The 22,197-nt window shown below is 33.1% G+C and overlaps 1 protein-coding gene across 1 annotated transcript in view; it reads right to left on the bottom strand.

The window, feature by feature from the left end:
• Window positions 1-7,326: 7,326 nt before the first annotated feature.
• HGTX (HGTX homeodomain transcription factor) overlaps window positions 7,327-22,197 on the bottom strand; it is a 33,784-nt gene continuing 18,913 nt past the window's right edge. Inside the window, exons 3-4 of the mRNA XM_073982841.1 lie at window positions 17,059-17,255; window positions 7,327-7,563 (exon numbers count right to left, since the gene is read on the bottom strand). Coding sequence (XP_073838942.1) covers window positions 7,360-7,563; window positions 17,059-17,255 — 401 coding nt within the window. The 3' untranslated portion in view covers window positions 7,327-7,359. The remainder of the gene's footprint in view (window positions 7,564-17,058; window positions 17,256-22,197) is intronic.

The following is a 22,197-nucleotide window of genomic DNA, read 5'->3' as shown; positions in this document are numbered from 1 at the left end:
ATAGGTTTGTCCTTGTACTTTCTCAGTAAATATTACTCAGTAACTTCTTTTTAGAGAGTAAAGCATTGTATACTCTTTCAAAGAAAAAAATTAAAAAAGTAAAAAGACATTCAGTACAAATTTTCAATTTGATTAATACATATTGACGATTATGATATTTGAATATTTTAAAATTTTGACAACTGCTAAAGCTACAAAATGTTACTGAACAAAATTCCTTCAGTAAAAATTATAAGTTCTCAGTAATAAAAATTTCAAAACTGAACATTTGTGTAGAAAAACAACATTCAGTAATAATTTGTAATAATTATTACAAATTATCGAGAACGCTTTTCCAATATTCGATAAATTATATGTCAATTTCCGAACCAAGCTCATCATTTGGGAAGTCTAGTATAAATTTTAATTCTGTTATGTTATTTCAAAAGAAAAAACTTATCCTGTAATAGTTACCATGTTATGGTCTCTTTTATACTTATTTTACCGATCTTCTACTTTGCTTCTCTAATGGGTACTTTACACGGTATGTATTTTACATATGAGTTGTGAAGTTTTATATACAAAATGTATATGCAAAGTGACAGCACATATGTAAAATACATATCGTGTAAGGTACCCATAACTTTGGATGCCATGTTTTGTGATATCATATCGAACTTGATCTTTCCATTGGAGTTTTGTTCTTCCCTCGGGTCGCATAACGTCAAATGGCTCGTATTCATATCCTGTTAATATGGCCCAACCAACCCAATAATTGCAGCTCGATATGTTTTACCATATCGGTGTTGGTCGGCTGGAGGTTTATAGACCGGGTCTTTTTCATACTTCTTTTTAACATCCACAAAACGAAACGGGTTTCCAAACACAAAATATATTTTTCTTTTGTTTTATTTCAATTTACATTTAAGTATATAAATTTTGCCACTATCGATCACTTTCATCTGACTTTTATTTTCATTTTAACAATTACTTTTGCAAGTATACAATTATTCGGGTACATGAATATCTGATAATTCATTGTGCGGGTACTTATCAATTTATTTAAACTCATGACAATATTATAACAAAGATCGGATCTTTCACCACTTCAATTTCACTCATGAAAATTCGATGAAAAAGATCGTATCTTTCACGACTTCAATTGCACTCATGAAAATTCGATGAAAAAGATCGGATATTTCACGACTTCAATTGCACTCATGAAAATTCGATGAAAAAGATCGGATCCTTCACGACTCCTTTCGCACTCATGCAAAAGAACCAGTGAAATCATGATTTCACATGGAATCACTTCCATTTTATTTTGCTGGGATATTATGAATATTGACAAAGACAACACATGTCCAGGTTTTGCCACGTAAAATGAAGAAAGTGAATGAAAAAACAGTATACTAAAGGGATAATTAAAAGTCACAACAAACCAGAAAAAAAAAACAAAACAAAGAAACGAAACAAAAAAAGGAAGAATAAAAAAGAAAATTCTTTTAGTTTTTCCGTCTGATAAAAAGACTCATAAAAGACTCATATACGATTATAAACATGAAAGAGTCACAAATTAATCAGCAAATCACCAATTACCATCAGAAAATGGACAAAAGTGACTCAAAACTAATGCAGAGGAAGACTAATTTGTGATTTGTTTGGAAGAGTCGCCTGAGGTTACATTTTCCTCCCGCATTTATGATCAGAAAATGAGCTCATATTCCAGCTTTTTAATCGTGCAGTCGGATCAAAAAAGACTCGATTAAAAATTTCACAAAATGATGGCTGAGATGGCCTGAAAGTAACATGGCTATAACAATTTCTGAAATTCTGCGTTGATCCGGAGATACAGCTTCAGAATCGGACGTACCTCCAAAAAATTTAAAATTTTCAGGCAAATATCTATAGAATGGTAACAGATAATGTCTCCAAATTTTGGATGTGTGAAGAAATTTGGTCTAGAAATAAATTTACCAAATTATATTGAAATCGGTTCAGATTTGGATATAGCTCCCATATATATTTTCGGCCGATTTCATGTATTTTATGCATTAAACGCGCTATGTATGTATGTCCAATTTCAATGAAATTTGGAATAAGTGACGGAATTGGGCCAAGAAATGAATTTGCAAAATTATATTGTAATCGGTTCAGATTTGGATATATCTCCCAAATATATTTTCCTCCGATTTCATGTATTTGATACACCAAACACGCTATATATACCCGAATTTAATGAAAGTTGGAATTTGTGACGAAAATTGGCCTACAAATAAATGTATAAAATATATTTTACGTTATTCGTGGTAGCAAAGGGCACCGGGTTCAACTAGTGATGAAATTCGTTATTATACCCTACACCACTATGTGGAAAGGGTATTATTATACTCTACACCACTATGTCCCAGCAAAAACAGTCCTCCCAAAATAATGGGTGTTTATATTACTTTTTGGTAGTTGTAACTACTGGCAAAACCCCCTACTAACCCATTGTTTTAACAAGGGCATGTCGCACTGAATAACTAGTTATTCTATGACCAATACAACCACTGGAATAACTAGTTATTCTATGGCCACAGGAAGTTGAAAAATAAGCCATAAATTTAAAAATTATCTTTTCTATTTTTAGAACAGTTGAGGTGGAATTTGTTTTCAATTTCAACACACTTCAAGTTTCTTATTTAATTTTTTATTTCGCCCTCTACTGGATTTGAACACACAAACTTCTTCTTTGTAGCCGAGCACACTACCCAGCAAAAATTCGGAACCATTAGACATTACGTAACCCATTACAATGTAATGTAAACAAGCTTCTTTTCCCATTTAACATTTAACACATAAGAGAACGTGCAAGAAGTAAATCAAATCAGTGCAATACTTACAAGCGACGATGATGGTGAAGCCTATCATAGTTTTAATTTAACTTGACACTTTATTTGATTTTACTTGTAAGCTAATTTGTGTTTATTTTGTGTTTGTTTAATAATATAACAATTTATATTAAAATGCTGTGATATTAATAAGTACACACTTTGTATTGTAGATTTTCCCTGAGGATGCAATTCAAGAAAATTGCGAAATATTGGAAATTATGAATAAATAAACAACATTAAGACCTCAAGCTCAAACAACATTTATTATTTTATTGATATCAAAAAGGTCGAAAAAACACAACAATAACAAAAAAAAAACTCTACATCAACTGTTCTAAAAATAGAATTTTTTTCAACTTACTTATCAACTTCTATTGGCCACAAAATAACTAGTTATTCTAGTGGTCATAAAATAACTACAAACTGAGTGCGACATGCCCTTGTAACAATAATGGGGAAGAAAGGGGGTTTGCGAGTAGTTACGGCTGCCAAAAATCTCTTACAAAACCCATGATTTTGGGAGGACTTTTTTGCTGGGTACACACTAGGCCACACACACGAACATTAAGGTTTTTTAAAGGTTTACATGTGCTTGCATGTGCACCACCAACTGTTCTTTGTTTAAAAAAAAAGTACACGACCGGCGGTGAGCGCTCAGCACACAACTCTCTGATTTGTAGTCGGACACACTCGCTCTGTGCCACCGTACTCATTACTTAGTAAGGAATAATATAAGTTGTTATTTTTGTATACATTACTTTGTAATGGGTTACATAATGACTAACAGATACGAATTTTTGCTGGGTGGAAAGAGTATTATAAGTTTGTTTTGGTAAAAATGCATGTAACACCGCGAAATATTGGTCCTAGACCCCCAATGTGGTACACCAATCTTCGTATCTCGACGAGATAAAGCGATTTTGAGATGTGTGTCCGTCCGTCTTTCCATTTTAAATGGTAATCAAACTGCAGGCCGCAATTATGGACCGATCGTCACAAAATTTTGCATGGAGGTCGTTCTTAGACCAAAATAGACACCTATTGTTATTGGTGATGATCTTGAAATATTTAGCGGGTGAAATGGACCAAAAAATATTTTTTATCCAATTTTGTAGCGGCCCTGCAGGCCGCAGTAATAGTCCGATCGCTTCGAAATTTTAAATAAGGTAAGAGTATATGACAATATAATATTTAGAGGGTTAAATGGACCACAACTAAGCAATGCTTGGAAGAGAAACGTTTGAACTTTTCATTGATGTCAGTTATGTTGGTGTACATGCTAAGATAACAGAGTTACAGCCTAATATACCCAGTTATTTTATAGTGTAATCATCAACACGCTAGACGTCGCAATTATACCTCAATAATCACGAAATTTTGCACGAGGTAAAACTTAAAGTAGAAGAAGAAGCCTACAATTTTCGATGATGATCTGATATTATTTAGCGGGTGAAACGGACCATTACTTTTGTATGAAAAATATGGAAATAGAACTACTGACCTTTCCCCCTGCGGCAAATTGCAATAACTTACCTGCTAAATAACGGTCGTTATTTCCCATTCCCAGTTTTTGCATTCTTGCAAGTTACATGTGCCCTAGCGAATTAATTGTCTAATTGAATTTTATACATACATTGCAGCATGGGTCGCTTTGCCACGTTTTTTCAAAACGATTCCCCAGCCAGGCAACATCAAATTTTCAACGGTGCACAATGGTCCCAAATCCAAATTTTCTGGCCAAAACTATTTCAACGTCCATTTTGTATTGAAATTAATTATCAATGTGTACAGACAGCAATTCTTGCGTTTTATCGACCAAAATGACCAAAAACTGCCAAAATTTGTTGAACAGGGTGGTCCGGTTGTGTGGGGTCTAAACCAAAACATTGACCTATATTAAAAATTTTTGGTATGAAGGATTCATATCTTCCAAGAGGTCAAAAGCTGAATCGGTAATAAAGTGTCGCTAAAATCCACAAAATATCTAAAATAGAACGGAACTTTTATGTGGGGGCTATGACAAAAAATGAACCTATTTTCAAAAAAATATATATTCTTGTTTTCTATGAATTTTAAGGAAAATCGGTTGATAGATGTGGGTATTACCGTTCTATTTCAATTGGATACTACGTACAGTCACAACAGGTATTTACAAAAAAATTCTCCCATCTTAAAATAGAAAAATCCACTTTATTTGAACTGTAGCAAATTTGAGCACGACTTGACTTTTGAATTTATTAGTACAGACCCCCTGTTATCTTTCAAATTCGATTTGAAGATGGACATATTTGGACATTTTTTTAAAAGTTTAAGTAAATTTAAAACATATTTGTAAAAAAAATTATGTTTAATATATATAAAAACATTGATTTTATTACGCTACGAGTAATTTTACAAATTTCATCGTTCTTTTTGTAAACATTATGAAAGTACTCATTAACTGCTTCCCGATTCATAATAACTTTGGTCTCACTTCTGTACAAAATTTTATATTTTACAGCACAAAGTCTGTTTTATTTGTACATAAAAAAGTATCAACTTTGGTGCTGCGCCAATCAACGAATACTAACGTTATTTACAAAAACGTATTATTTTCAGATGACTTGGTGTGTTTTTTATTATTCTGTGCAAAAAAAAAGAAATACAATTTCGAAACTTCAAAAATAGGGTTTTAGCCAAAAATTTCCTGACTGAAAACTATGTGCGGTGGCAAAATACCCTTCAGTAAAGTTTTGCGGCATTTTCTGAGTATTTCAGCCATGTAAAACTTCTCTACAACTGTTGTCTTAGGACACGCCGTTCGGACTCGGAGATAACCTGTGGATCATTGAGCAAATATGAATCGGGGTACACCCACTCGTTGATATAAGAGAAGTCTCCCTTGTCCAAAAAAAAAAATATTTCTTATAATAATCTTATTTGTTACATAAAAAAATGTTGATTTGTGGAAAGCTAATTCCCAGGGGTCGTGGTGTAGGCTATCACATGGTCAGCCCCGCCCGACTATAGCCTTGGCTTACTTGTAATTTATATAGATTTGAGTTTGAATACAAAAATATCCGACTATTGGTACTGGCCGGTAATAGGTGCTTTTACCCTATAATATTTTTTGTACTGTATAATATTTCCTGATCAATGAATGCCTTTCATGATTTCATAAAAGATGGTGGGATCTCGTTTTATATTTTACTGTCATATGCTGAGACTATATTTTGGTCGACAACTACAACTTTTGGACTTTCACATTTTCAAAAATCCTCAACTAAGAAAAATAATTAAAACTAACAAAGTTTGTTATTTATTTTAGGATATATTTATTTTGAATCCTTTTCAGTTTTGTCAGACATTGCCATCTAACAAAATGGCAATTTTAAATTTATAATATTAACTTATTTGCATAGAATTTTATTTATGAATTATAGTTAATGTGTTTTTATTCATATTAAAATTATAAATGTACAAATATGAGACAGATAAGTAACGGAAAAAATTAAAATAATTTAATAATTATAGAAATTCGTAACGGTGTTTTCATGTATAGGCAACTCAAATTATGAAGAAATAAGCTTTAATTTAAATGGAATGTGATGTATGAGAAATAAAATTATTTTTGTAAAGTTCTTTTAATTTACATATTTCATATTTTAAGCTAATATTTTATTATAATTGCTATTTATTAATTTCTGTGTTTAAAGAGTATTTTTTTAATGTTAATGTTATTATATATTAAGAATAAATGTAATTTTTATTTTTGTATTATTCATATATACAATGGTGAAACAAATCTTTGTCTCTTAATGTTGCATAGCCTGTTGAATTTTTAGATATTTTTCATAAGAGTTTGTATAAGAAAATATATCTTCTGTTCAGTACCGTTTAATAGAAGAAATATCCATCCTATCGAACGAAATCAAAAATTCAAACATATTTTATTGTAGAAATCATCTAGTTTGTGTAGAAAATATACATACATATGTATGTAATATGTTACATGTGTGTGTGTGTTTTTTAGATATTAGCAACTTTTCCGAATAATTTCTCTATACTACATATTTTTCTATTGTTTTCTCTGAGCAATAGCAAAAAATATTTACAATTAAAAAAAATAATAAATAAAAAATTGATATAATTTTAATACATTTTCAAAACAATACAAATGTCTTCAAAAGACTTTTAAAGTGTGGAAACAAAACATTATTAATTTTTATTTTGTAATATACATAATTTTTTTATTTAACATTTTATGTTTTTGGAAAATAATTTTTTGAAAATAAGCTAAAACTACGAAAATGACTTAACTATTAAAAACCTTCTATAATATCATTTGCAATAGACTTAAATTAATGTATGGTAATAATATAATATAGTGAAAATTTCATTCATTATTTATATAAGAATATTTTCAAATTAAATTCGTTTTTTGTTTTTATTACTAAATAGTTAATAGAGCATGTGTGTTTTTCCTTCCTTCTTTCTTTCTCTCTTAATTAGTAACAGCATACAACTAATGGCGATAATTATCCTCCATACGATTTCGTTTCCGTTGTGCCGGATTTTCGTCGATGTCTAAACTTTCATTATCACTGTCCATGGGTTCACTGCAATCATCACCATTGTCACCACCAATATCGTCCTGTTTACGTTTGGCCGTGGCCATTTCAGCAGCATGACGTTTACGCCATTTGGTGCGACGATTTTGAAACCAGACCTAAAAATATACAAAATAAATGGAAGGAAAAATTTAATTTAATTGTGTTGTTATATTTTTGGTTTATATGAAATTATCAGGGAGAGTGGGGTGAGTAAAAAGTAATTAGTAAAACAAGGATATTATAGAAACTTTTGGCAAAGGTTCGTTTTTGAGACACAATATGTGTAAAAAGTCATTAAGTTTAGAATTGCCAAAAAAATATATTATTTTGGGTCAAAATATGATACAGATTTTAATTTTCACACACACTCATACCTACATACATATAAAGAAATATACAATAATTTGGTATAAACATCATCAACGCCGGTTAACCCTCAATTAAGAGAAAATAAAACACCCAAAAACCACAATATGTGTCCAGGGTTGACTCAGACCATAACTAATTTTTTTGTATTTTTCCCTTCTTAGTCCTTGGTAATATTTGTATCCATTCATTCGTTGGTCCTTGTGTTGTTTTTTGGTAGCGCACATATGTTGCCTTCCTCCCTTACCGAGGCATTCACACATGTTTTATAAATCTGAAGCAAGTTTTTTTTTCACAGAAAAGCTTTTATTCTGCAGGATATTAAATTATAGTGTGTCTGCTTTCCTGAATTTGTTGGTAAATATCATGGTCAGGCATATTAAAGCCAGAAAGATATTAAAGGTTGAAACTCGACATAACAACAAGTGATTTGTAAGAAGATTTGAAATTATTTTATAATCTAATAAACTAAAACCCCAATAATTACTATACTTATGTGACCCGATTCAGAATATTTGTCAAATAAGTAAAAAATAATCAGCCGGCTTGGTCGACAGCAAAATAACATCAGCCTATGATTGTATAAAAAGCAGGAAAGGTATACCTAAATGTCCTATGGGCAGAACCCTAGTTTTAACAGTAAATGGGGTTTTCGTTAGTTACCTACAGAAATTTTTGAAGTTTTTATCGTTAAATTTTGGGTTTAAATGTTTCAATGACAGGCCCAATCAAAACAGTATTCACAAACAATAAATAAGTTGATTGAAGCGCATAAGTGCTAGTCACCTAGAGTGACAGAGCTAGCATGCGGGCCCAAGCTGTACATTATTAGATTCCTCATAAGATTGCTGCTGATAACTGCTATTGATCAACGGCCTTGTAGGAAGTGATCCAAGAATTTATCGTTGACCATTTTCTCGATGGTTTCCTGGCGATCCTTATGTAGCCTGCCCCAGCCTCTACCGATTGAATTTTCGATCTTTCTATTATGATCAAAGTCGACTAAAATCGATTTTTGACCGATTAACGAACTTCTTCAATAAATATTGCTGTCAACAGAGGTTCCCATATCAAAACTTGGTATATAAAAAGTCATGGTTAGGTAAATAGAACGTTGACCATGAAAAGTCGGCTTTTCAATTTTCTCTCAAGGTCGTCGTCGATTTTTAGAAATTTCAAACCAAAAAGTCTACTAATCGATTAATCAAAAGTTGACTCGTGTATCCCTATCCTTAGCTTCCTTAGCGTATGTGGCTGATGGATCATTTCCAGTCTCCGCGACCATCCTCCTTTGGAACGTTTTCTTTCGGAGTCCCCAATCTTTTCAGAGGATTCAGTGGTCGGGCTCACTTTGTCGCCTCTGCCGAAAGATACTCGTTTTGCTTAGGACATTTGGAGGTGGGAATTTCTTTTTTCCTTCTACAATGGTTTAGCTGTGATCTTTTCTTCGGGAGATCTTATCCTCTACCGTGAAAGTGGATGGAGTAATTTTGAGCATTATGCTATTATTTGTTCTCTTCTTGAATCTCCTCTGTTGAGCCCCTGGCAACTGCTTCCTTATCCTTGTATGCTTTGCAATGCTCACGGTCACTCTTTAGTAACACTTCCATATTCATTTTTATTGTCTGCGGGATACTAAGGGTTTTCGAGGTAGATCATAGGTGGACTGACAAAACACACTAGATCGATGTTTGGACAAAATGTTATGAGTGGCATAGTATTGATCAAACCAGTTGATCGTTTCGGGAGTTATCGTGCGCACCAGGCAGATGGCTGATAATCTTCGAGGCCTTTAGTCTTAAGAGGGTACGATTAAAAGTCTGCCTCATCGAAATAATGGTTTTTACACCCCAAGTATATTCGGACGAACTCTTTTCAGACAATTTTGAGTCGTTTTAGCCAGTTGGAGGGACAGGATTTCATCCAAACATACGATTACACACATTTTTGATCTATCTTCGTTAGCCTACAGAACTCGAAGACTATCAGCCTCTTTCCGTTGTCAAATGTTTCACTGTGTAGGCTAAATTTTCAGAGATTTGCACAAATGCCCAGAAAAAACTTTCATTACAAATAATAGGTTTATAGAGAACTTTTTCGAAGCCGTTACTACTTACAAATCAACCTACAAACTCATTATTTTTACACGGGCATGTCGTACCAAATAACTAATTGGTATGGCCTCTGAAAGTTGGCATTTAAACTGAAATCAACCAAACCTATGTTCTATTATTAGAGCTGTTCTGATCAATTGATGTTCAATTTCATAACACTCCACATTTTGACTTTGCCTGCTACTGCACCCTGTGCCATTCTCACTAATATTAACGGTTTTTTAAGTTCAGCTTATTGGAGTTATACATTCGAGTATATTTGAAAGATCGCTCACTATAGTTCAGCTGTTTTGATTGAACTAGTTCCATAATCTACTTTATAGTCAACTATCTAGTTCAATCATTTGGATCACAATCGTTCACCGGAATGGTCGCGAATCGTTAGTTCGTTGATCGGTCGCTCACCGATTTCAGTTCACTGAATTATATCTAGTTCATACGCTATTTTCAATGAATCGTTCAATTGAACTATTCCGCTAGTGAACCTAACAACTTTACAGCATATTGGGCAACTTTCAGTTCAGAACTAACTGTTCAGTTATCCCCAAAAATAATTACATGTTTATGTATCCATCCATTTTTGGTATCGTTAAAGACAATGAATGTCCTTTACTATTTACTTATGTACATACGTATTTAAGTGGGTGCTAAACGTTGAAAACATCTCGTTTTCTCTCGTCTTATATTGTCATTCTTGCAATTTGAATAGCTCTCTTCTGTGTATCATCCTCCCCCCACCTTATACAAACGGATGTAAAACAATGAACACAGACATATTCGTTCGTAGGCAAATTACTAAGTCACAGCTGTTGCCACAAAGATAATGACCATGAAAAGTCTCATTAATGATGTCAAGAAAAAATGGGCTCATTATAATGAATGTGTTTCAGGGATTTAATCTTTTTTATATTTACAGACATGAATATAACGGAGATTTTCTTGTGCATATGGATGGACGGACGGGTCTTGAAAGAAAACAATTAACATTCTAACTTAGATTTTAGATAAGGGGAGGCTTTAATAATGATTTAAATATATTTTTAAGATGTTCATTTTTTGTTGAAAAATTGTTCAAAACTTTAGTTCACTGAATGTAAAGCTTTAATAAAGATTTAAACTTATTTTGAAGATTTTAAATTTTTATTCAAATGTTTTGTCCAATGAATCACTTCAAAAAATTTGTTTGCCTTTTCTGCTTCCCGGAATTATTTTAAATTAATTTTAAACCGAAGTCATATTTCATATTGGATTAGGCAATTATTCAACAAGTTATTATAATTCATTCCTTATTCCATAATAAGATTTAAACAATAAACTAAAAATTACCATAGACCTCATACGATTAACCATTATTATTCTTTATAAATAACCATGAGAACAAACTTCTCTCAAATTTGGTTGTAATAAATTTAATTTATGATCAGAACTCAGTTCAAAAAGTCATAAAGCCGTTTCGAGAAAAAAATAAATTTTGCTGAATTGGCGCTCATTTAGATCAGTAATCAATGAAAATTCAAAGTCAAACATTTTCTGTGGTGAAATTTCAGAAAAAACAGGCGTTAAAATGATTTATTTGGCACGTTAGGTCAGTTCGTCGTGGTTATAATATAATTCTATTTAAAAAATTCCAAGATTTCAATCCAGGTATGTTTGTAGGTCGTTCTTCATTCAATCTTATTTCTTAATAAACACGAATATTCATATCTTAAAGCCTCCCACAGGTTCATTTTTCAACCTGCTAACATCTCATACGATATAATAAAGTTTTACTTTCAGTGGAACAATCAAATTCATGACCATGTTAAATTAAATTTGTCACAGACTTATATATTTTTAACACACTCACAATCTTATATTTAAGAAAAGCAAATACCCTATCGGAATAACAACAACAAAAAGTTGTCAAACATGTAAATGTAACACAACAATGCTGATTTTCATTCAATTTTATTGTCTTCTAACAACTGTCTTTCGTTGTTTTATTTTTTCTTGTCTAGGAAAACTCTAAAGGTGCTAGATGACTAAGTCTAACAAAAAAATCCCATCAAATAGCAATATGTTCCACGTCCATACGGTGTTTTATAGCCCCCATATATTTCATGATATCCCATTGTGCAACTGCATTCGTGGTTTTGGCTTTCTGTGTGGTTTGATGCACTGTCTGTTGGTGGTGTTCCATAAAAAGAGTTTCAATCAACATTTTGTTGAAATGAAGGAAATCAGTCAAATAGCCATACAGTCAGTCATCTTTCCATGAAATATAGTGACGTATTTATGGTTGGTTGTTGCTGCTTTTTCTGACATGACGATATAATAAATTTTTACTCATAATTTATTGATTGTTTTTCGGTATTGGTTTTTGTGGGTAATAATTTGCTATAGTACTCTGTGGAGAAGAGTATAATATATAAATATCTACCCTGTATATCTAATGCACCGCTTCTTAACCAACAGCGAAAGGCATAGCATGGATTTCACTCTGCAATGTATTCGACCTTTCAGCTACGTTGGTGGTCGAAGCACACTTACTTTCAGAACAAAACAGGGTTCTGTAAATTGTCTGACAAAAAATTATTGTAGAAACAATATTTTTAATTATGGAGTCAAAATATCTAAATATCTTCTATTCGGTTACATCAGATCAAATAATCCTGCAGTTAAACGTAATTCCGTAGGAAAGCAAGAGAAATTGAAAGAACGGAAATTGAAGCAAACAGAAAACATTTCTTTTGTACACACGCAGAGATGAAACATATACAGATATGTAAACAAAATATATATTATTGCCACAAAATATATTTTTGAAGTAACAATATCTATTTTAAATTCTTTTTTTAAATGCTCTATTTATTCTCAGAATATGATTTCTTCATCAATATAACATCCTGCGTGATAACACATTACCTTGTAAAGACCAATAAAGAAATTTCCGAGCAGATACAGATAGCGAACTAGAGTTTTGGAAAGAGTACTTGAATGTCCGATTTAGAACCGAATAATTTCTACAAGAGATTGCCTTGTAAAAACCAACAAGGAAATCTGAAATACGGACAGTGTGCTCAGGTTTTGAGAAGAGTATCTGAGTGTCTGATTTACATCCTAGACTCGGAAAAATCTTCGTATTTTCTATGTTAGTTCGAAGCTATTTCTGGCCGAAAGTAAAGAAAGAAAAGTCGGGTGAAAATCTGGGATTTTCTATCGGAAATCTGAGAAAAAATCTTTCTATCCGAAATCTGAGTTTCGAAGTAAGATTTTTGCACATGTTTACATCCCCACCCTTTAGGCTAATGAGGGTATATACAGCGTAGGGTGGCGATTTTAATTTTTTCCTCCAAAATTATTTGCTGTTGCACGAATAAATTAACTTTTGTCTAATAATGACTAAAATGATTTTGTACTTTTTTATACCCTCCACCATATGGAGGGTATAATTAAATTTGTCATTGCGTTTGTAACACATCGAAATATTCGTCGGAGACCCTATAAAGTATATATATTATTGATCAGCATAAAATTCTATGTCGATTTGACCATGTCCGTCGGTCCGTCCGTCCGTCTGTCTGTTGAAATCAAGATGCAGCTCGCAATTTTCAAGATAGAAAGAAGTTTTTATTACTTGCAGGATGGTTGGTATTGGAAATGGGATATATCGGTCCACGTTTTGATATAGCCCCCATAGAACGGTACCTCCCGATTTTCGGTATTTTTAAGGTTTTAGCTTCATTATCCTACCAAAATGGCTGAAATTTGGTACGTACTCTTCTTTAGGTGTATAAAACTTTCCCCCAGAATTTTGTCGGTATCGGTCCACACCTTTATATAGCCCCCATAGAACGATGCCTCCCGATTTTCCGTATTTTGAAGGTTTTAGCTTAATTATCACACTGAAATGGCTGAAATTTGGTACTTTGTCTACGTTGATGGTATAAAACTTTCCCCCAGAACTTTGTCGGTATCGGTCGTTGCCTTCATATAGCCCCCATAGAACGGTACCTTCCGATTTTCGGTATTTTGAACGTTGTGGCCTCAATATTCCACCGAAATGGCTGAAATTTGGTATTTAGACTTCGTTGGGGGTACTCAAACTTCCCCTTTCAATTTGTCGGTATAGGTCCACGCCTTCATATAGCCCCCATGGAAAAGTACCTCCCGATTTTTCGTATTTTGAAGGTTGTGTCTTCAATATTCCACCAAAATGGCTGAAATTTGGTATTTAGTCTTCAATGTGATATAAAACTGTTCGCCAGAAATATGACTGTACAGGTCCACGCTTTCATATTCCCCCATTTCTGACTAAAATTCGTCGGTATAGGTCCACGTTTCGATATAGCCCCCATAGAACGCTACCTCCCGATTTTCGTAATACTGAAGATTGTGACGTCAATATCCAACCGAAATGGCTGAAATTCGTTATTTGGTCTTCCAAGAGTTATAAAATATTCCAGAAGAGTATTATCAGTATAGGTCCATAGGTCTTCCTACATCCCCATAGAAGCTTACTTCTTGATTTTCGGTATTTTTTTAGTTTTAGCCACATTCTCTTACCGAAATATAGAAAATTTGGTATTTAGTCTTCTTTGAGCCTAAAAACTTTCCGTCAGAAATTTGTCGTTATAGATCGACGTTTTGAAATAGCCCCATAGAATGGTGCCTCACATTGTTTTACCGAAATTGCTGAAAATTAAGTCTTTTTCATACACGAAAGGAAACTATTTATTCCATTTTACTTCAATACAAGTTGTGGTGGAGGGTATAACAAGTTCGGCCCGGCGAACTTAACGCCGTTCTTACTTGTTTAATCATTTGTTGAGTGAGCGGTTTCTCGAATCACCCTATATGTTTAATAGGACGGCCCAAAAACGACAAGTTTTTTATTAATTCTTTCTATTTTATCCAAAAACATTATATATGAAATTTTAAAGCGATCGGTAAACGTTAACCCGAGCCGTCATTAATCCAGTTTGAAATTTTAATAGCCAGTAGTCGTTATAACTTTTTATCAAGCAAAACAACTCAGCAAACCTATGAGAGCCACGTGAGCCGAATAACCCATTACAAAACTAACTTCGGCATTACGAGTAGGCAGAAAGATAATGGGTTAATAATGTGTTGTGACTTCGGCTCTTATTTTTCGCAAATGAGTTTTGTGTTAGCGAAAATACGAGGAGTTGTTTATCCCAGTATAAAAATCATTACCAAATAACGAATTTTTTAGTACATTTTGGTATTCCTAACTACTACAAAACCCCCTACCCCCCTATTTTAAAAAGGGCATGTCAAACTGAGTTACCAGTTATTCTATATCCACTAGGATAACTAGTTATTCAATGGCCACCAGAAGTTGAAAAATGTTCCAATAAACATGTGAATATTCTATTATTAGAACAGTTGAAATGGAATTTATTTTCAATTTCAACACACTTTATATTTTTATTTTCCTCTCAGCTGGATTTGAACATTAGTGGTTGTTTAAATGCTTACATATGCACCACCAACAGTTCTTTATTTTGTAAAAAAACTCGTGACGACTGTGGCCGTTGAAAATACAAGCTGCGGAATTGTAGTCGAACACACACGCTCTGTGCCACCATAGTGATTACATAGTTAGGAGTAAAATAAGTATTTTTACCTTGTAAAATTTTTAAGAAATAATCCATTATTTTTCAATTTTCTGGTAATGCGGAGTGTGGTGTAATTGAACATAAATTCACCTCTACTTTTCTAAAAATAGAACATTTGTACATATGTTTTTAGCATATTTTTCAACTTCTAGTGGCCATAAAATAACATTTATCATTGCGAACATTTTGTTTAAACTCAACACAGAAAAAAACTGAAGTCGTGAGCCTCGTCGTATACTGATGTACGAATCACAGCTAATTTATAGTACTAAAATACACGCACACACCTGAGCCTGTAATTCGTTTGGGGAATAAAGCAAACGTGAACAAGGGATTAATTTAATACCACAAAAGCACGAGCCTGATTACAGGGCATGACTGAAAGGAAACAAATGATTAGGAGGGATATGATGATGGCTGCTTTCACCACAATTGGCTTGGCAGGGATATAAGAATAGAGTAACTATTGACACGAGGCAATTGAGTGAAAGATAGCTTGGACGAATGACAAGAAAATGATCAAATAAATTCAATGACAGAAATATAGGTTCGGTGTTTTTTTTTTCATCATATGTTTTTATGCATTCTTTATAAGTGATGCCTCAGCGGCAAAATGACATTATTGAGGCAGTTGACATTATAAATTCGTAAAATAACATCAGAAAATATCAAGTATTATCATTGATTATTACAAATTTTAGCAAAAAAAATTATTCAGCTATTTATATTAGAAGTGTTTATTTTATTTTATGGAACACAAGTGTTAGAATCGTAAAAAATTGATTAAAAAAATCTTGAAGAGTTCCGACAGCATTTCTCGGATTAGGAAATTTATGATGAAAATGTTGCCAAAGAACTATTTGTGACAAGTAAAAATAATTTGAAGAAATAATAAAATAATAAGAAGGAATATGGGTTTTGTTTGTTCTTCCAGTTTAGATAGTCCCAAAGAAAGTCAGAATGAGGTTGAGTAAAAAAGGTATTTTAATGAAGAAACCAAAAATAAGGGAAATTATGAGGATCTGTGGCGAGATCCCAAGCTATAGTCTTCCTGCCTTATTAAACAATGCCAAAGTTTCTTATTTTCTTTTTTTTAATTTTTGTTATTTACCCAAATAGATTTATTTGTTAATTTTCTCGTTTAGAGTTAAGCTTGATGATCTGAAATTATTTGCAAGTGAAAAAGGAAAGCCAAGGACTCGAACCCACATAGTCACCAAATTACGTTACCTGGTTTCATTGGTGGTAAAGCAAATCTTCGGACGTATCGACTATGTAATGGCTTCTCTGTCCTAGAACTTATCGTTTTCCAAATGCAAATGTGTTTTTGTACATTAACGCGGATACTTGGCCACAGAAATGTATTTTCTTCATATCAAACGCTTTTTGCGCTGACTTTGAAGTTATGAGTTTTTGCTTTGAACGCTAACGCTAGATTTATTTTTCTTAGTTGCATGGCAAGTTCCATTATATATTTTAATTCTATAGAAAATCTTATTTGTTTACTCACCTTAACTTGTGATTCAGTCATTCCTAAGGCATACGCTAATTTGGCTCTTTCTGGTCCAGCCAGATATTTGGTTTGTTCAAATGTCTTTTCCAAGGCAAAGATTTGTTGACCACTAAATGTTGGGCGGGTATGTTTCTTTTTGCCATCCTTATCGTTTGACTGATGATGCTGATGGGATTGTGATAAATTGGCAGACACTGTAAAGAAAAAGGAAATGAATTTCATTAAGAAAGTTTTCAAAATATAGTAACTAAGTTAAATAAAATATTAAAGCCTTGTAGAAAATAATGGAACGTAGCCAAGTGTAATGTAGTTAGTTAACAATTATATATCAAGGTGAACCACCCTAATATTGATCAGCTGTTAGTAGGTTAAGTAGATCAGCTGTAGTTTTATGAATTTTTTATTGTTATGATTAAGAATAGATTAAGTAAATTAAAAATAGCATTAAATGACGTTATGTTTATTTTATATAAGGACGAAGATTTTGAGAATAAAGCCAGAAGTTGTACAGAACCTAAACCAGCTTCAACATTTCAGAAAAATCAAACAAAGCAGTTGGGCCCTTTTGCAGACATTTTCTTTTAAAGCCAGTGGCTTTTTAAAGCGCCAGCACATATGCCTGGTCAACAATAAGAAGTTGCAGACAAACACTACATGGCGATCTTGTCAAACACGGCCACAGCGTCTACCAGTAGCTCCAATCAGCAACAATCACCCGAAGGTGCAAGAAGATTGACTGTCAAGGAGTACCTGAAGCGCCAGCAAGGAGTACCACAGAATTGCCTTTTTCGTTTTAAGTGGAAATATTTAAGTCCTTAATTATTATTTTTAAATATTTTTAGTTAAGTAACGACCAAAGTAAAGCTGTCTTTAAGAAGTACCGATAACAACAATATTGAACTACTAATATCTATCTCAAATTAAATTAGTTGGGTAACTATTTTCATTCTTTGATTTAAAATTCTAAAATAATAAAATTAATTAAACATATGCAAAAACACTAAACTCCGTATTAAGACTACCCTGTAATAGAATAGAGATAATAAATTAATTAAATAAATGTTCTCAAAAGCTAATTGAGGAACGCTTTTCCGTAAAATACCCACATTGTTGGGTTAACCACACAACCATTAGCACCACCATCCACCCACACGCTTAACCTAAAACAATTTTTCTTTCATTTCAACAACAAAATTCCCTAAGCTACCATTTAAAACATTTTCTTTAACCTGTTTCTTTCCTGTGTTTAGTAATTGGTATCAAGAGGTGGAGGTTGTTTGAAGCCAATAAAACACCATCCTGAGCAAACAAAACGCCCCCAAGGAAATGGTACTTGACAGTTTCCCCCCATTCATTTCGTTTTGTTTTATGTGGGCATTCAGTAGTACCTTTTCTGCTGTGCTGAAACGTTTATTGGAAGGGGAGTTATGGTGGTGGTGGTGGTTTGTTGTAGTTTGTCCTTATTAAGGACCATAACAAAACTGTTTTACGATGAGTGAGCCATTAATGTCACCCTCTATAACCAAATAAGGGTAATGTTCTTGTCAACAGCTGGGCGAATAAAAAGGTAAGATACTGTTAATTTTAAAATGTATAAAAATTAGTATAGCTCTCAGTAATAATGGAAACTTTTACAAACTTTTTATTATAAAAGATGATAAAATTCCAACACCTTTTTTGAAAGCTCCTTGTGTCATTGGCAGTTTGTATTACTTTTATTTAGCTCAAAGAAATAGCCAAACCAACTGATTCTTTTTTCAAATTTTACATAAATCCAAATACGTTTCATTTGAAACAAAATTCGCAACATTTTAACGTTTTGCTGTACCTCATCCACCACATTCCACCTCAAATCCGCTAATATATTACGACAATGTGTTAACTTATTGGCGTTTTGCAAATATTAGCTTATCACAGAGATATTTTATTGTATTACATTGCTTCCTTCCATAATGCAATTAATCATCACTTAAATCCATATTGTCTCATGAGATCCTCAGGGATATTAGTGATGATGATAATAATCCTACGAGAAATTCAATAAAATTCGACACGTATTCAATTCATTTCATTTGGTATTTGAAGGGTGTTTTATTTTGTTTTGTTTGCATTTGCCTTAGATTTTTATGGCTATTATATGAAGGTAATATTTATTGGTGTTAATAGGGGGTTGGGGCTGATATAAACGATTTGAAACCATTGCTACTGCTGCCGGACATAAAATATTGACAAATTAGCAAAAAAGGTACGAATTATTGTTTATAGACAAATAAACGGTGTTTGCAATAAAAGGGAGTGATGCAGACAGCACGACATTAAGTATTGGCATTGTAATTTAATGACTCAGCTGCCAAAATCTTAAAATTTTATTTATATAAATAAAAAGGATCACAATATTCAAACTGTGAGAAGAAGAAAAAAACAATTTCTAATGATAAGAGAGAGAAAGCACGACATCTTTTGATTAGCAACGAATATTATATTATTGCTGGGAAGCAAGAATTTGGCATCTACATCAACCGAATAACTCATTACAAAATAATATCAACAAGGATCCATGTCCTTAAGCTGCACTTAAGCCCACAAATTTTAATATTTGTATGGAAGACGATGACCGATATTGTCCATATTCGAACCTGATCAATGTCTGGAAGGGACGAAGAAGACATGTCTCTCATGTCAATGAGTGCACCCCGATTCATGTTGACTCAAGGGTATGAGACGTACTTTTTAATGCCTAGTCCGAACGGCGTGTCTTAAGACACCACTTGTAGAGAAATTTTTCATGGTTCAAATACTCAGGAAATGTTGTTAACATTACACTGCCGGGTATTCTGTCACAATTGAAAATAAGATGTTGTCTGACCTGGGAATCGAACCCCGGACGTGCAAGGCGGCTGTGCATACCATAGCACAACGGTGGCATCCAAAATATTACTAGATTGGTTATTGTATTAAGTAAGAAATACTACGATGCGCAAAGTTTGTAGCAAATTGGAGCGGGTGTGCGCACCATTGCACCACGGTGGCATCCAAAATATTACTAGATTCGTTATTGTATAAAATAAGAAATTCTACGATGGGTCAAGATTGGAGCAAATTGGAGCGAGTGTGCGCACCATTGCACTACGGTGGCATCCAAAATATTACTAGATTGGTTATTGTATTAAGGAAGAAATATTACTATGCGCAAAGTTTGAAGCAAATCGGCTACATTCTTCGAGAGTTATCGCACGGACCAGACGAACGGACAGAGCTAAATTGACTCCAAATTGTCTGAAATTAAGTTCGTCCGAACACACTTGAGGTCAAAAGTCCATTATTTCGATGAGGCATAAGAACATAAAAATTAAAACACGTGCATAATTGCTCAGCAAACATGGACCGTTTTTGATGGAATTTTAATTGGAAGAAATCTGATGATGTTATAATATGTTACTGAATTTTGGCCAGGGTAAACTAAATTTGATATGGTGTAAGGATGACGAAGGATATCTGATAACTTTTGCTTAAAGTGTACTGATGATCTCGAAGGACCATTTTAACAAGATTTCGATATCAAATATTGATGATAGGGCAAAGAAGAACCTTTGAAATCAATTCCATTTGTGTAAACCCCTTAAGACTATGGTTAATAAAATAATCTGGCCTTACCAATGTATTTCTAGACATGGCAAATCCACGAAAGGATCCACGGACGACAAATCGATATTCGCCGCTTTTAAGTTGTATCGTTTATGAACGAACAAGTTCAAAGGAATGATTCCTTGAAATGAACTAACAGAACTATTATCATAACTCTAATGATTGGAAAGTGGAAACGGGCCATTTATTTTCATATCTGTAAGACTGATAAAACGACTACTGAAGATAATAAAAATAAGCACGAACACAAGAAAATTATAGAGTGAAATATAATCTTGAACGAAAATGGGCCGACGTACGAAATGAACGACTTGGTTCCTTTTGGTAAACGGAATGAAAAAGAACGATCCACCAATGAACGAGATTGCCTACGAGAGGACCTAGAAAAGTTTCGGGACTAGGAAAGACGACGTGTTGTCAGACTCTATTTAACATTTTTTGGAAAGTTTGACAGTTTTTATCGTAAACGTACTCAGGACAGTTTGACATACGACCATAAAATATGGGCATTCTGCGCCATTTCTTCCATCAACTAACATTTGAGATTGCATAAACTACTGGCCGCACAAATTGGTTTTTTTGTTAGATCCATCACACTTTTACAATCGCACAAAAAGGCTCTTGTCGATTGGTGCAAAGAAATTGTGAATAAATACGATCGCAGGGCTTCCAACGAAAAAATGCTTCAACAATAGTTTTGAGAACATGAAAAATGTTATAAATCATGCTGGAGACTACTTAAGAAAACAATAAAACTATATTTTCATTGTTAGTCCAGAAAATTTTCTAGTTCCCCTCGTATCACTAGACAGAACTTCTGCGTTGTTTTCTTTCAATACCAAAGGAATTTTTAAAAGGTGGTTAAAACTGCTATCGCACGTGCATCGACTTGAAAAAAAATAATATGTTCAGTGCAAATATATTTAGAGAGCAAAATATGGCATTTTAACTATGGAAAATATATGTTGTTGCTGCAACAATGTGTATTTTGACCTATTTACAATACCCTGTTGTGCTTTCAAAAATGTTTGCTCTGACCCTATTTACTCTCTGTGTGTATAACATACTTGCATGGGTACTTTACCAAGAGGATGATGTAGTACTCGGTGTCGTATTTTCTACGAGTAATAAATAAGGAACCTAAAAATTCAGCGCTCTATTTCGGACCACCTCTTTTTACAATTATTTGGTATTCTCCCATTTTTATATTTAAACACCTTGTAATTCGTTCTTGTTTTACACATTGAGTACAAATATCGAAAATATATCAGCACATAATATTTTAAGTATCATTTTGTCTATTGTTTTCACATGTAGACGGCGCCATATTTCTAACTAAGTTATTTGCTTACAAAAGGGTTTTTTGTACATATAATCATCTACATAAACATACAAATACGTACATAATATGTATACATTTAAATGCCAATATAAATACGTATATGCAAAATAAAACATTTGCTGAATATTTTTTCTACATTTTTATTTGAT

Source organism: Musca autumnalis, unplaced genomic scaffold (genome assembly GCF_047663935.1).
Source record: "Musca autumnalis isolate F117 unplaced genomic scaffold, ASM4766393v1 scaffold_4, whole genome shotgun sequence".
Lineage (NCBI taxonomy): Eukaryota > Metazoa > Arthropoda > Insecta > Diptera > Muscidae > Musca > Musca autumnalis.
This window is presented reverse-complemented; position numbering and strand designations above follow the sequence as displayed.